The 16,499-nt window shown below is 46.3% G+C and overlaps 2 protein-coding genes across 5 annotated transcripts in view; one reads left to right on the top strand and one right to left on the bottom strand.

Annotated features, from left to right (window-relative positions):
• dtwd2 (DTW motif tRNA-uridine aminocarboxypropyltransferase 2) overlaps positions 1-16,499 on the top strand; it is a 92,982-nt gene that overhangs the window by 22,780 nt on the left and 53,703 nt on the right. For all 4 annotated transcript variants that reach the window (XM_085925729.1, XM_085925727.1, XM_085925726.1 and 1 more), the window contains exon 6: positions 5,467-5,572. The gene's annotated coding sequence lies outside the window, so the exon portion shown is untranslated. The remainder of the gene's footprint in view (positions 1-5,466; positions 5,573-16,499) is intronic.
• olfm1b (olfactomedin 1b) lies at positions 3,362-11,105 on the bottom strand. The gene is made up of 6 exons (XM_085925721.1): positions 10,956-11,105; positions 9,766-9,915; positions 9,548-9,703; positions 8,278-8,497; positions 5,450-5,556; positions 3,362-4,036 (listed from the first exon to the last, which is right to left on the bottom strand). Exons 1-6 carry the CDS (start codon positions 11,103-11,105, stop codon positions 3,362-3,364), a joined length of 1,458 nt encoding a protein of 485 aa, XP_085781847.1.

Raw genomic sequence — 16,499 nt, 5'->3', positions numbered from 1 at the left:
GACTTCCCCCCCCCCCTTCGCTTCCCGACCCTCGGGTGCACCGAAACGGAGAGCGGCGTGCGGCTCTGACAGTGACATCCATCACGGGCGATGAATAATCAATGAACACCATCTGGCGCGTTCATCCCGGACTGCCTCACCTTCCTCTCCTTGCCTGCTTTTTTTTTTTTTTCCCCGCCACATGTTCCCACAGCTTGTCACGCCAGTGACGGGTGGCGGGATCCCTCGTTCCCTAATTGCGCTGTATAATTCTCCGGAAGCTAATGAGGTGACCCGCAGGCCTTTAAAAGGACACCCTTTGTGATTTCCTACAAGACTAATAGACTGGATTGACACGGCTTGTAAAAAGTCGGCGATTCGGCTATTTTATGCCATACCTTAATCACGTTTATACTTGCATCGAGCGCATTTTACAAAAACATACATGAAGCGGCTCATTAAAGCTAGCGGTAATTAGCACGTTGAGTGAGTTTTGTATCGCAAACTGAACGCTTCGGCCCCGTCGGAATCTTTTGAGACGTTTAACGGTGCATCATTAAAACAAACCGTCTCCCGATTGTGTCGTTCACCCCCCACACACTTTTTTTTTTTTTTGCCAAAGCTTGTATTGATTTATTATCAACTGTTATTTCACGCCGCAAAGGGCTTGTAATAATTTCAGACTAGACGGGCCTGTGCTGACAGCTACAATGAAAACGTGTAGCGTGATGAAGCCTGCTGGGAAATATTTGCGATGCAAAACTCTCCGACGTTTGCGTTCCCTGTGTTGAAATTTAATTTAACTTAAGGTTATCATTTACATAAGAAGATGCCGTTCTCCCGATGTCATCGCTAGCCTTGCCGCATTTCAAGGCTGCCGGCGAGGTCGGAACTATCTCACCGAGGAGCTTTGCGGTCTAACATAAACAGAAGTAAAATCAATTAAATTAAATAGTTTGTATTCATTGTTGAATTCAATTTTAATTAAAATTTAAATTGTTAAATTACTTGAATTTTATCAGTTCCTTGCAAATCGCTGGGAATCTTCGTGGCGTTTTTGTGCGACGTACGCTTCCCGTAGTATCTTCGAGGTTGACCGATTGTTAACAAACAAAACGCAAAAAACAATAAAAACCAAAACTGCATCCTCAGTGTTTAAACGAATGACGGTGGATAATTTCACACTGTGGTTTGGAATCCAAAAATGAATCGAAGGACCCGTCGTGCAATTTCTAAAACAAGTTAGCTTTAGAGGTGCCCCCCAATGTCTGCGGAAATGTACACAGTGACACCTGGGCGTCCATTTTGTAGCGCTACGCGACATCTGAGCGAGCCCGTTATTGGCTCGGTGGCTTTCTATTACTGATAAGTGCTTTTGTCCTTGGGGAAATCGAGCTCCTTTTTGTCGGGCCCAAACAAGGTCAAAGCTTTTTGCTGTGTTATTTTAGCCGCCATTGCAGGAGCGCAACAGCTAATTAGCCCCACAGAAGCCGTGTTTGTGCCCGTCAAGTCGGCACGACGACGTGATGAAATGAAATGCAACCATCAGGTAGAGGAAACCGGCTCGAGGCGCCAATCACAGCTGAAAAGGAAAAAATGAAATGCAAATGGAGTCAACTGATGAGTGACAGCTCATTCAGTCGTGTGCGTCGGCAGATCGTCCCGCTGACATGCCCTCCCCACCCCCCCACGTTATCATCCGTAGCGCATTCCGCAGGAGCAAAGCGGCTTGTGTTGGCCGAGCACTCCCGGAGAAAATAGAAGCAATCATTTATTCATCGATTGAAACATCACAGGACGAAAAGGCGTTGAAGCGGGGGGGGCACGAGGTCGTTTAGCAGAGAATGGGGCAAGAGATTGACAGGCTGAAGGTTGGACGGCAAAGACGGTGGAGGTGGGGGCGAGCGGAACCCAGTGAATTCGAGCAAAATGGAGGAAAGGCGGCGGCGCGCCAACGAAAAGGACATCAAAGTTGACAGAGAGAGGAGGGGGGGTGATGGCAGGAAATGGGGGAGGGGCTTATTCCATGAGTACTCACAATCAATCCCGTTGGTACATCGAAAGTAAACGAAGGCTTTGAGCAAATATGGTCAAAAAGCTTTAACCAAGCTAGTTTTTTTTTTTTTTAACATGACAATCTAAACACTGTAGTTCCTTTTTTATTGACACAAATCATTTTCTATCTCATCTCAGATACAACACATCCAGTACAGCTGAAAAAGAAATGACGTTTTTTTTTTGGGGGGGGGGGGGGGGGTTGGTCCAGGGAGATTACATTGAAAACAATACGGTCCTTCACAAGCGGCCACGTGACACTCAACGTAAAGAAAGAAATTTCAACCACGAGTGCATGAGCTGAATTCTGGATGACAACCTTAGATACATTCAGTCGTGTTTTTTTTTTTTTTGGGGGTTGTTTTTTAACACCTTCTTCTGATTCCTTCCATGCGTTCGGAAATAAAAGGGAAGCTATGGCGCCGACGGTTACGCTGGTACAAAGACGAGAACAGAAGTGAAAAATCAAACAAAGCTATAAATAATTACAAAGAAGCAGCTAAAGATATCAAAATTCCCCAAGTGAACCTCCTCCCGTGTTACTTTTTTCTTTTTTTCTTTTTATTGTTAGGGCAAAAGACATTCAGTAGCAGTAGAAAACACTCATGCAAAGAAAGCGTTTTTTTTGCACAAATAGTAGTCACCGACACGAGTTAAATGAGCTTCGGCGAGAGAGCCCAGCAACAGTCGGGGCCTTCGGTCATTATTGTTGCCGTCCTCGGCGGACTTTATTTGCTACGATACTCGATGAAAACGATACCACACAATGTACTGTCGAGTCCTTGGAGGAGTCTGTCCATTGCAAACCCAACAGTTTGCGTTGATTTATTTATATTTTTTATTTTATTTGCTTTGATTTATTTGTGTTATATTTTCTTTTTTGGGACTTAGCAAGAATAGTCTTTGTTTCAGGACCGTTGTTTGATTACTGCAGAATAATCAGCCATTGGAATGAATGCGAGTCGATGACATAAAAAAGGCATGTTGTTTTTTTTTGGCATCTGTCTCTTGTATTATTTTAAATCTGATATAGAGTACATATATAGATCGATATAGATGGAGTCTACTTTTACAATCATTCTCTACGCAGTAAACAATCAAAGTATTTCATTCCAAAGGATGGCAACTAGAAAATAACGTCAACTATTGCCTAACTAGGATAGTCATAGTACAATCTTTTTTTTTTTTAACATACAAAATTCTTCATATTGTTTTTGTTAAATCTATTGATCTGATATTTTGATATCTTTTTTTGCCCCCTCGCTCCTCAAAGTCTCTACGTGTACATTCAGTCTTTCGCAGATCTAATCTCGCCGTCGTAGCGCGACTACAGTTCCTCCGAGCGGATGACGTGGAACAGCGTGACGTTGTAAAGCACCTGGTGGCCATTGTTCCAAGCGTAGAGGGCGCGGTCCCGCGGGTTGTAATCCAGCATGGAGATGTGCGAGTACTTGTTCTGGAAGGCGATGTCCATGTACTCGTACGTGGAGGAGTTGGTGGAGAAGGCGTAGTAGACCTTGGTGCCTCCCGAGTAGCCGTTGGTGACGTAGAGCGTGCCGCAGATCATGAAGGACTCGCCGGCGCTCCGCTTGGGGTGGTTGGTGGTCCAGCTCTTGACGATCTGCAGCGTGTTGGGGTTCAGCTTGCTGATAACGATGTTGCCGGCGTTCTGGTTGGTGGCGTAGACGGCCCACAGTCCGCCCTCGTCCACCATCAGGTCGATGTCGGAGTGGCCGCCCCAGGCGTAGTGGTAGGCGTTGTTGAAGCCGGCGTAGTCCAGTTGCCGAGACTTGCTGATGGCCGACGTGCGGAAGTCAAACTTGATGATGACGTGGCTCTGGAACTTGTTGAAGTAGATAGAGCCGTTGTAGACCACCTGGCCCGTTCCGGACCACGGGTGGGGAAGCCGGTGCGAGGTGAAGTTGTCTGTCGTCATGAAGTCCTGCAGGGATTTGTACTCGCGCACAAAGCGGTTGTTGTGGTAACCGTCCATGTACCAGACCTGAGAATTACAGCAAACACGCGGGAATTAAGGTCACGAGGGATTCACAGCTAGATCTTCAATCTGAGCTACCAGATATAAAATAACTACCAGTGTTTCTATGTTCATGTTTTTTAAGTTCTAAGTTGTAGTGTGGTTGATATATACTTTTTAATTTGGCCTTGTGCTGCGAGACAAAAATCGTCGTGACCTTGAGGTACTTGAGACTTTTTTGTGGAGACTTGTGAGGACACTGTCGGAGAATTGTTCACCCCTCAGACTGCAAATGCTAGTCTGGCTCATTGAACCAAAACAAAGCGCACCACTGACTTAATTCGTAGATTGTTAAAATTGATGATAAAGGGAATTGCATGAAAAAGTCTTTCCCGAACTGGGACTGCAGGAAGCTAACAGCTTTAACCACTAACAGAGAATTGACATTCCTCCTGTCACACTTCCCAAAATCCATTTATTGATCAGCAAAATGGGGTCTGGCCGAAGCGAGCGGCAGATTGATGGTTACTGGCCAAATCATAGCTTGCGCAACCTCCAAATTATTTCACCTTCCAAACTGCGTTATCTGCAGTCACAACGCTGACCTTTTCCTCGGCACCGCCGCCGGGATTTCGCTCGCTCGTCAGCGCTAATTTAAGAAGACTGATCGATGTCGACAGTTTTTGCGGTTGGCAGCGGCGGGTTTTCACCAAGTCGCTCCACCGTACATCGTTCCGACCCGCTAATAGAAAAATCACCAATCCGTAACAGAAATGCATTGCAGTAATCAGGAAAATAATTCTGGATCATTTGACACAGCTGGTGAATAATTACTACTACCGATTTGTCAGAGATCTCTGCCAACATCAAACAATCCAGAATAGAGTGTGCATAAATAGCTCATCAGATCAAATGTGCTAAGATCTTTCACGCAATCTGCTTATTATGTATTCGTTTTCCAGGTAGCCTTGGTGGTGTGCTAAATATAACCTTAGGTCAGCAATTTGCAAGTTGAAGCAGCCTCCAGGAAGCAATTTACATGGCGGCGGATGCTCTTCATCCTCCCGACGTGACATTGAAAGTTGGGTCGCTGATTGCGAGGTCCAATAAAGCGCCGCCAATAAAATGTGTTTACTTCCCGCTCGTCACCTTTTGCTTGTCCTCTCGGCTGCTGTCTGGTTAAATCGGCAAAGATTTATCTTTTGCGTTTTCTCATTGCAGAGCGAAAATGGGACCATGTATTTGCCGTCACATTATTCTTTTTTTTTCTTGTTGTGGTGTTTTTAACAGCGTAGCATCATCTGGACAATTTTGGGTCACATTCCAGCCAAAGTCATTCAATCAAACGATTCGCTCGTGAAATAACCCAGGCCAACAATCGTTGATGTTAAACGTGACATAAGTTCATCAAGACCACTTAAGAATGAATCAAGCGCATACCCGTGTGTCTCCTTCAGGCGCCAGGGGATCCGTCATCCAGGAGCCGAACCTGGACCCGGACGTCTTGATGGTGATGGGGTCGCTGATGCCCGTCAGTTTGCCGCACGCTGCAGAGGACAAAAGGTAAGAAAACCGGAGCCAAAAGCCATTCGGGGGCCGCTTTGTCTTAAACGTCCAATTCATTAGGCCCCGATTTCATTTGCTTGACATCCAAATGAGTTTGCCTGAAGGATGAGGGAACCGCCGTCCATCTGGCCTCTCCCCTCTGTCTTTGTAATGGCCAATAGATAATTGTTGTTATTCTGCTCACACACCAAGAGCTGCCGCGTGTACTTTCTGTATCCGCCACGGTTTTAATTGCCGATGATTGAGTTCCTCGCGACGATCGCCGAAAACAGATTAGCGCCAGGGTATAAAACGCTTGCTGTTAAGCGTCCGTTCCTTCGGACGTCGTTTTGCTCAAGCAAATGTCAATTAGGCGCTTTGGATGAGGTAGTTCCTAATGAGCCATTGGGCGCGGTTCGTTTAAAGAGCAAGTCATGATGGCCTCTTTCGGCTTGCCGTGAGCCCCTTTTGCACAAATTAGCCGCAAACTCCTTTTAAGCCTTCTAAAAAATCCCCTGCTGTGAAGTGCTCCAAATATTTTCCTCTGGCATCTTCATATCCAAAAAGTCTAGTGTTCACATGTCTGTCTTTGAGTTCCCATGTCAAACAATTAGCATGAATTGATTTATTTCAAAGGAAATGCACTCATATAAGTTGCTGTTGTCGTGCGGAGTATTGGCAATGGGCGGTTAATTCGGTAATCCTCCGAAGGATTACAATCAAGTAGTACATCTATGCTCTATTTAATCATTCATATATATACTCTCCAATCCTGCATCCATCTTAAAATAATTCGGGCTGCTGCTTTCCTACTCTGCATGCGAAGCAAATCCTCCATTTGTGCAAATATTTATCTTAAAGTCTGGAGGGTCTAATCCCCCGGTGGCCTGAATGTATGGAGGTCAAAGCAGACGGGAAATGGCGACGCAACGGAAAAAAACCATTGCTAGGTAGAGCCAAAGTAGTTAATTTTGGTAGCATCATTGAATAATGGTTATTAATAGTCAATATGTAAGTCGGTCCCATCGCGCAGGTGTATGGTGCGCCGGTATGAACTTCCCGCGTCATTCGTCAACATTGAGCTTTAGCCGCAAGCGTTCGCACCGTCGGGACGTGACGGCGTGTGATTTATCGATTTGATTATTGCCCGGCGAGCTGGCGCGTCCGCTTGATCGATGGTCATTGCGCCCCGCCCCCTATTTCCTGCGCCGCAGGACTCTTTCAGTACACAGCAAAGCTTGAAGGACAGAATCTACTTTCTACTCCTTTGTTGCAGTCGCTGAGGAAATATCGGAATAGATTTTTTTTTTTTAAGCCCTCAAGCCAGTTTTACATATGTCATGAGTAGCTGGGTGGGTGGGGCAGAGCGATAAAATTTTAATGACTCGCCATAAGTTCTTCGCTTGGTACTCTGAATTCCTTCACAAATGAAATCACCCTTTTGTCCGATTTTTGTCCGATACTTGAAGCACATTTAAAGTTGTGGGGGACCCTTCACTTGAATTGGACCCCACCCCCCCCCTCTTTGCAGTCCCCCCTTTTTCCCCCCTTCCTCCCGTTTCTGTTCTGCTGACGCTCATGCAGCTTATTGACCTTCATGAGTGAAATCCCAGCAACAGGGGGCAGCGCTACGCCTTTTGTGCTAACATGAAAGTGCCGGCGGGCCTGGATTCTGCCGTCCCTGGCTGGGTGACCTCGTCTTTTATTTCCTCTTGTCTTGTGCTCATGCAGAAACTGCGCTGCAAGCATCAACTGGGTTGGCGTCGGCCCAGAGGTGGCAGGCAACAAGTCGCGGCAGTCTCAAGGCTTGACCTTCCACTTTTAAGCAAATCACATGTTGCAAACACGGCTAACGTCGAGTGGGGCCGTTTGCTCGTTGTCGAAATTGGCTCAAACCGCGCGACGGAAATCAAAAGCGTAGAACATAATCATCAAAATACGAGGACACAATCTACCCGCGATTTGCAGCGTGTCCGCGTTGCTGCCGTCTTATTCAATCGAGTGTGGGTGTGCATCCATTAGCGCCGAGACTCGCGACAGAGGTGTGAAGCCATTGGCCACGGGCTGGAAAGCAAAAGGAACTTGGCGAGTCGGCGAGACATTGATCATCGCCGCGGTGCCGTCGTGTTTTTTCTCAGATGATTTCCTCAGTCGTTGCTTTTGAGATGCTGTCGTTGAGCCGCAAAAGCAAAACAGCCAAATGGTATGGTCCACTTGAAATAGCGCCCTTTGTGTTTTAGCCATTGAATGATGATCATTGTGCAAAACCATTCAAGAGAAATAATGTCATGAAAGGAAATGTGACGTGTCGGCAAACGCTCTGTCTTCACTCTTGAATCGAAACGAGATATTTGCCAACATCTGCTTTTACTTTAAAAAACAATCACGAACGTTTTTGCTCAATTTCTATCTAACATTTAAGGGCCACACTTTATTTGTGCAATTTCTGCACTGACTTTGAAATAATATCCTGTGTGTGATTAAACAGATAGAAATTGTAAAATGGTTTGAAATTCATTGAAAAATAATCGACAGATTAATCGATTACTGAAATAATCGTGAGTTGTGGCTCTACTCCTAGAAAAAGTCGTCAGTTGTACTTGGAATGCAGCCTGGAGTGTGTTTTTTTACATGATGCGAATGTGCCTGAGTATCTTTTCATCGTGTCGGTCGGTATGGTGCTTGCAGGTGTGTGCGTGCACGTGTCTGCGTCTGCGGCCTACCCAATTTTTGCATGCACGCTCGCAGCCTCTCCTCGAGATTTGACACTCGGCTGTGGAGATCCTCGTAGTCATAGGCCCCCATCTCCTCCTGCAGCCCGCTTAGCACTGACGTCAGATTCTGGACCTCCTCCTTAAACTGCAATACCAATTTGGCATCGGCCTTGTACTCCACCAACACCGGTATCAACGGCCTAAGCTCCTCCATTTTCGCCTTTATGGCCTGAAAGGATTAGAATAAGCTCGGTTGAGTGTCAGGCGCGTCGCAAAACCAAGCCCGTCACCCACCCAAGCGTCCGCGAAAGAAAAAAAACAAAACCTGTCTTTTCCTGGCTACGCTAATGCTAACCTACCACCAAGACCCCTTGTGTGTGGTGATTGTGCATTTGAGTGTAAGTGTGTGTTTGTGTGTGTGCACAAACCCGTACATTTTTTTTTTTTGCTGTCGAGGCTCCGTCCCGGCGGTGACCAGCCGCTTCAAACAAACAAAAAATAGAATACAAAAAGCAAGCCCTCGGTACACCAGCAACAATTGGGAAAGCTCTTTATTGGTCATAGTCTTTTTAAAATGCAACATTGTAGTAAGGATTACATGCTTTTCTTTTTTTTCTTTTTTTTTTTCTTTAACATGTCACACACAACTGGAATTTTACGTCGAGATGTTTTTTTTTTTTTTTAGTTGATTTATTTGTGTAGATTTGTCGAGTAACCAAATATGCATAGACAAAAAGCTCCAAAGCAAGTAGAATGAAATAACAACAATGAGAGAAGATTTATCAATTACATTTGGGAATCAAAGTAGAGAGGAAGGGGAAAAAAAACAGCAATAAGTAACATGCAGGAAGAGATCAGTGGTGTGGGGGGGCGGGGCTTCACTGCCTTTGTAATCGTTGCTAAATGATCTGCCCCAAAAAAGCTCTCACTTGGGTTAATGGGGAAGGGGAGAAAAAATCTGGATTTTGACCTGCCTCTTCTTCCCTGTGGCTCTTTCTCTTTCTCTCTTTCTCTTTATGTCATGTCTTAAAGTTAGCCCTGCAAGCAAGAAAACGACAGGCTGTTGATAGCGACTTGCTAACCTCGCTAGCAGACACAACAACAAACGAAAACGCGCAAAGATTTTGTTTTGCACAGGAAAAAAACGGCAACGCCATGCACTCGATGGGCTGTGAAACATGCAGGTGGGACACGGAGAACGTCAGATTGTCCGAGTGACCCCAAACTTTTGCAATGTGGGATTGGCGTGATGGCCGTGACGTTGTGGAATTTCTCTCACCTTGTATTGCTTGGCGATGTTCTGCATGTGGTTCTCCTCCACCTGCCTGAACTTGGACTGCAGGCCACGGAGCTGCACCTCCATCTTCTCCACGTATAGGAGCTCCCTCTGGGTTCTTTGGTCCAGAACCTGGATGGACTGGGTCATGTTCTGGACCTGCGACCAAACTCGTGTGAAGTGTTGCCTTTTGGTTTTGCGGCAATCGATTTTTGGACTACCTTCTCCAGTAGCTGCCTCAGTTGTTTAGTGCGAGCGTCCCTGGAGCACATGGATTGTTGGGGCGCCACCACGGTGCAGACGCACCTACCATCGCCGTCCTGGCCCGAACTGTAAACCTGCCACGACTCCTCTGGGTTTGCCGGCAGCACCTGAAGGGCAGACGGTGGTTGAGTTGCGATGCCGAAAGAAAGATGCCGAAGTGGTGGGTGGGTTTGGAAAGATTCCAAATTGGAAACTTTCCACGGAGATTCATGAGAATTGAGGCAGATGTCAGAGTATCACACAATTGTGCACCCCAAGTTGCAAGACCGATGGGAGCAAAAAGAAGAAGGCCACGGTCCCGAATCTTGGCGGATCCGGCCAAACAAAATCAATCATTTCGGAGTGGGCTGGAATCATTCATTCGCTGGAGGGAATTTTCTGACGACCGACTGAAGCGAGCAAGTGGAAAAACCATTAATCACCCCGCAAATCCCGCGTGCACCCACTGATTCCATCAGTGGGAGGAAGCTGCGAACAAATTGGAAAAAGGCTGCTGCCGCTCTGCTGCACCCCTGACAAAGAAGATCTCCTCTGGAAGAAACCCAACACCTGCTTTGGGCGTTTTTATCAAATCAAGCAGTGGACCAAACTTGAAACCGATCGCGCCATCCTTTTTGTCCTGGATGAATCAAAGAATATGTGCCAAGACGGACAAGCACTGTTCCTATGATCAGGACCGTTGACTGCCTTGAGGTTTGACTCATATTTAATTGGTTTTACCCCTGAAATGTCTTGTCAGTTGGTAGAAGAGACTAACTGGACATGACATGGTTCGATCCTTAGGTTTTCAAACACCCCTCTGGGTCCGACCGGCTCTTTACGTATCTGGTGGGCTTAAAGCCCCGTGCGTCATACCCTCGTCACTTTGTAGACGATTCGCTCTGGGGAGAGATGCTTTGGAGGTGCTAAACCTGGGACAGAATCTCTTGCCTTTAATGTAACCCTCCCGTTTTGCCACATGCTCTTCAGCGGACGGAAGATGCAGATAAGACAGATGTGTGAGAGTTGCCCGGAGTGAGTAGAGCGAACATTAGAAATGCGGTCTTCAGATATTTGATGGCTTTAAACTCTCGCTTTTGGAATCTCAAGTCAAATGAAGAGATTTCTGTCTGTGGTCAAAGGACAAAATAAATAGTGGCACACTTACTCCGGTGCTCCGGTCCGGGTAGCCGCCCTGCGCCGCCGTCAGCTTGGTGGTGTTGAGCCCCACCAGCGAGGGCAGCGTCTGCGACATCCAGTTGGTGATCATGGCCATGGTGCTCAGCACCACGCCGATCTTGAGCAGGGGCACCGACATCTTCTTCCCCCACCCACCGCCTTGCCGAAAGTGCGCCTCCACTCACGCCGTCTTCATCTCAACCACTCCGGGGAAGATTTGCTTCGGACGGGGGTCGCGTAGCCCCGTTTGGCTCGCCGCTTCAAACCGGGTCTCCGGCTCGGTTCCTCGTTTCTTGCACATTTTCTTCTTCCGACGTAACTTGGTCCAGCGGGAAAGGACAGGCGCAGGAACCTGTATGCGGCTTGGCTTTCTCCCGTACACTGGTCCCCCTCTCTGATGCGCCTCTTTACTATTTGCTTCACGCCCACAACCCGCCTCCCGCCCGCCGTCATTAAGAGGCTGCACGCTCCGAGTGGATGAGAGTGAAGAGGGAGGAGGGAGAGAGGAGGGGTGAGCTACTATGCATCCATCTCCAGACGCAATGATGTCAGCCAGGCTCATGGAAAAATCTGCGATTGCAGTTTGATCTGCCCGTTGTGGCTCGACCCCCAAGAGCCCGGGATGACAATGAGGGATTAATCAGATGAAGGGATGCTCACGGTTGCTCTGGCAACCCTGCCTCCACTCCACCTCTGAATAAACTCCCAGCTTGTCATCGAGGTTCTCTAATAGGGGCCGAGATGCTTTCAAGCCCTAATGAAGGTTGAGCTTTTATTGCCTTGGACTCTGGCGCCATCTGGATGCCAAACGGAATACTGCGGGTATTCAACGAATGCAGGTCCATCCAAAGGGAACTGGCGCCTGTCCCAGTTGACTGTAGACAAGAGACGGGGTGCACTCTGGACTGGTTCCCAGTCAGTTGTTCACAGTCACATTCACACTTGCAGACAATTTAGAGTCTCACATGCACGTTTTAAGACAAATAATGTGTCGCTGGCATATCGTGACGGGCAGAACGATAACATGCCCTTCCACTAGATGGCAGAAGACACATTTAACCTGTGTCTCCCAGTTACCTGGTCATAGAGCAGAATAGAATTTCTGCTAACGTTTGGTGGGCTGGATCATATGCGAGCCCTTTTTTAAATCCAAGTTCAGCCATGTGAAATAAGGCTGTGAAAATGGCAGCGATGCATCATGTATGAGACCCCCGGAATAGCCGCAGTGTTTTTGTATAATGGCGCCCGTAATGCATTTTACAGGTAAAACCCGGGCCAAATGTACTCTAGCCACATTGACGCATCTCGCCGCCTGTGTGACCTTTGCGTTAGGATGTGACGCATCAGCAGAGGTCAGCCACCGCGTGTGGCCGGAGAGAGTCGTCTTTTCTGCGGCGCTGTGAGCGCGAGCAATTAAAATCCACGCCGCAAATAGCGAATCCATTTTTCATGCTCAGAGTCTGACAAATGAGCATTCAAAGTTCCTCAGACACGAGGCGCGATTTTAAAAAGTAACATCATCGCCCGTGGTGCATTACAGTGAGAAGCAGTTGCCATGACGACACTGACACACGCACACTTGCTTCTGGCCCACAAGTGCACTACGATAATGCAACTCCCACTCTGACTGCCACTCACATCATAACACCTCGAGTTTCAATTCACATGGTTTTTAAAAGGATAGTTTTGGGTTATCAACCTTTCACGACATTTTTAATAAACATTTTGTGTAATTTAGAATCAAACCGACCTTACTCGGGTCTTTCTAGAAAAAAACAAAAAAACACTGAACTCCAGTTAGTGTTTTTTAAAGAACTTAGCATTTTTTTTTTAAATTGTAAACAACATATTCTTTCATATGGTTCCATAGTAAATTGTTAATGGCCAGCACTCCCTTGGCAGCACCTCCGCCTATCGATTTACCGTCAGGCAGCTGACACTCCATTCAGCCCTGACCCGAATAAACTATGAGTGAAATATAGGTGCCCCCCCTCCCCATTTGACTGATGGCATCCGCCCCTCACTGCAAATTATTCCATTGTTCGATCATGTCGGCATCTCTGCAGAGAGAAGGCCGCAAGCGCCGTGCAGCACGTCCAAAATTCGGCATAATACTGTACGTGTCATACAAATTATCGGCAATCAATGGACGATGTCTACCGTATATTCGTCAGGGTGCTTTCACTGTACCTCTGTATTTTCTAAACTAGTGGTGAGCCTTTTTTCAATGATGTCATACGGACTGAAGTTTTCAAATGTAGAATCGCTAACTAACGACGTCATGAAGCCGATATTTTCCAGTATATAGATTTTTTTCATCATCCATTCCCATTTGAACGCCTTCATAAGCAGCCGCGTTTAAGAGTGCTATCACCACGCCAACGCTCTTTTTATCGCGCGTTTATTGCGGCACTTGTCTTGGCGGGAGATGATCTGGCCTTTGTTTTGATGTATTGATCCGTTACAATGTTTTCCTTGTAACTATTGCGACATCACTGTTGCGCCTTTAAAAAGGAAGAAAACACAAACGTATTCTTCGACGCTTAGCTTTTGCGAGAATGTAAGGCTTCCGGTTCTGTTGAAGAATTAAAAGAATGTGACAAGATGGGTGCCAAGAGTGCTTGCTGTCTGCACCAATTGAGCTGAGTTGGCGGCGACAAAGCCTTGCTCAAGGGCACCTCACCATTTATGACTGCCAATGAGGAGTAACTCGGAATGTGGAGGAGCAACTCAGAATGTGACATTGTTGTGTGAAATTATCGTTGGCAAAACTTTGTTTTGATATCAGAATGATAATATGATACGGCGATTAGCTGATAAATTGAAGCTAGGATTGCCAAAATATGGCACCAATAAAACTTCATTCCACTGTCAAGCGCAAGATGGCGGCGCACCGCTTAGTTCGACATTATTTCAATTTGAAACAAGAAGAAAACATTTTGCGGAAGAATATTAAATGTCAATTCTCGTCAATCCTGCTTTGTCCGCCTATTAAGCGCCATGGTTGTAGATTTTGTTTTATGATGCACATCTTTGATTAGCCATGTAGATATTGGGAGATGCTACGTTTTGACAATTTTAAAGACTGATTTGTTGACGGTAAACACAGAGAGGCATCGGTACCCCTGTTGGTACAAAATTTTCTTTGAATTATAAAAGTGGGTTTCAAGAAAAACTTGCAGCGTAAATCCTACAAAAGTATGCTTAAATTATCGTATCGCGACTGAATCCGGTATTCTCAGCGATTATTGGAAGAATACCAGCTACGCTGTCGTCACTTGGCAAAACAACTGATCTCGTATGGCGACTTGTCGACGCCCACCTTGATGAAGTGTTTACCTTTTGAGATCACAGGAAGTCAGCATTTTTTTTTTTTTATTAACGTGCACTGATGGTGTTTACACGTTAATGGACTCACTGAGCATGCTCACAACACCTCCGGGAGGGGACACAGTTCTTTCTGGAACACTCATTTGATCGCAATAAACAATAATAATGAGATTTTCCTCCCCTCCAAACGACGAGTAGCGCTATCGCGTCCTCGCGCATAATTTCATTCAACACGTTTTGATCCTTTCTCTCGAGCTAATTAAAGGGCCGGATGACAAGATGCAAAATGGCGTTTTAAAAGAGGACAAAAAGGAGCTTACTTGTGTGAGTTCCGTGCCCATGACGACGAGGAGGACCAGCGTGAGGAGCCTGCTGGCGGGCTGCATCTCTCTTGCCTTCCCGAGTGCGAGGACGGTGTCCCCCCCACCCCCTTCACCTTGTCGTTGTTTTTCTCCCCCGCGTTGCCGGTGTTGGTTTTAATAGCTGGATGCCCAAACGTGAGCTTACGGTAGCCCCCTTCTTCCTTCCCTCAGCGACGGTGCGTGTGCAGATGCATCGCCTCGGCTCCACCGCACCTCCTCCTTCTCCTCTTCCTCCACCTCCTCGCTATCGTTTTACACGTCGGGTGGAAGCATTTGGGTCGGTGGGTGGTAGGTGGCGGCGCTACAATGTTGACATCAGCCCGCCCAGACACGCCGCCGATGCTGCCGGTAGAGAGACTGGCCGAGCGCGAGGCGCCGGAAGTTGCAGCCTGACGATGGAGCGAGCGAGCGAGGGGAGGAGGGAGGGATGGATGGAGGAGAGGGAAGGAGGGGTGGTCCAACTGGCACGCGCGCAGCGGAGATGAATGACTACAAAATCAGTAGAGGTCAATTAGAATGGAGTGTTACGCACTGAAAACGCACTGAAAACGCTACAAGACCCAAGTTGTAATTTTACAGGAACTGAGACATAGTTGATTGAAAAAAAGGTTGGAAGTAATGTTTTGCGTTTGGTGGCGTAATAGTATTGGAATAAAGTCGTAATTCTTTTTAGAATTCATTTTAATTCATTTTTAAAGGAACAATATTATATATATTAGATAAAATGTTTTTAAAAATAATATACCGTAAAGGTAAAATTCTTACATGTTAAAGTTGTCATTTTGGTTTGATATATTTTTTAGGACAATGTGTATTATACTGTTAAAATCAAGTTGTTGTTTTTTTTTTTTTTAAATAATGTGTTTACAAAAAGACAATAATACATTTTTCTCCCCAAAATATAACTTGATTCTTGGAAGCCGTTCATCTTTTTATGCCTATCTGTGTGTGAGCACCGCCGGAGGAAGAATGAAGCGGCGCACATTTTTACTGAAAGACGGCCTGATGGCTGAGTCAAGAGACGGAGACAAAAATGGAAGGAAGGAGGAAGCAAGTTTAAATTTAGGTCCCTGACAGATTTTTCTGTTCGGCTCTCAGGCGTACTGCCATTACTAACCTCTTTCATCACCCTCCTCCTCTTCTTCCCTCTCCCTCCCTCACTTCTCCCTCCCCGCCGCTTGCTCACTTAGTGCCGCGGCCTCGTAGCAAAGAACCACGAGGCCCTGATTAGTTCCGTGTTAACGGGCAGCGCGCCATCCACTGATTTATGAGCGATATGAAAGCGAGCATTATTGCCTCGTCCATCCGTCCCTCCGCCGCGAACATGACGACTTGTTTGTTCTAAACGACCTTTTCAAATGTCAGCGGGCATATTGTGCCGCACACGTCTGCCAAGTTCCCGATTCGGAAATGGCGTTCGCCATTGGACATTGTATTCTGTCCTTTATTGAACCACAAAAAATATGTTTTGTTACTTGTATCTCAAATCAGTTGTCCCCATTGAAATGAATGGAATTGCCTGTAATCCGTTCTAAATTCCCCAAAAGTTGTTTGGAATTTGTTTTTTGATAAGAAATATATAATATTGCACAATATGGAAACATATAGCAATGTAAAAAAAAAACACCCAAAAACAGTCTAAAGACATTCAACTAAGTGAAATAAAATCCCGCCACATTTGGCAGGTGTTACTAGCTTTTCTTTTTCGGAAGGACAACACATGGAGCAAAAAGAAGTCATCCGACAGATTTGGAATATTTGCTCTTGTTGAAACAACAAAGAAAATGCCATAGGATTTGCTCGGTCCGGTTAACATGCAAGTGACGTTCACGCTACACAAA

Source organism: Syngnathus leptorhynchus, chromosome 12 (assembly GCF_054491065.1).
Source record: "Syngnathus leptorhynchus isolate UIUO chromosome 12, UIUO_Slep, whole genome shotgun sequence".
In the NCBI taxonomy this organism is placed as follows: Eukaryota; Metazoa; Chordata; class Actinopteri; order Syngnathiformes; family Syngnathidae; genus Syngnathus; species Syngnathus leptorhynchus.
This window is presented reverse-complemented; position numbering and strand designations above follow the sequence as displayed.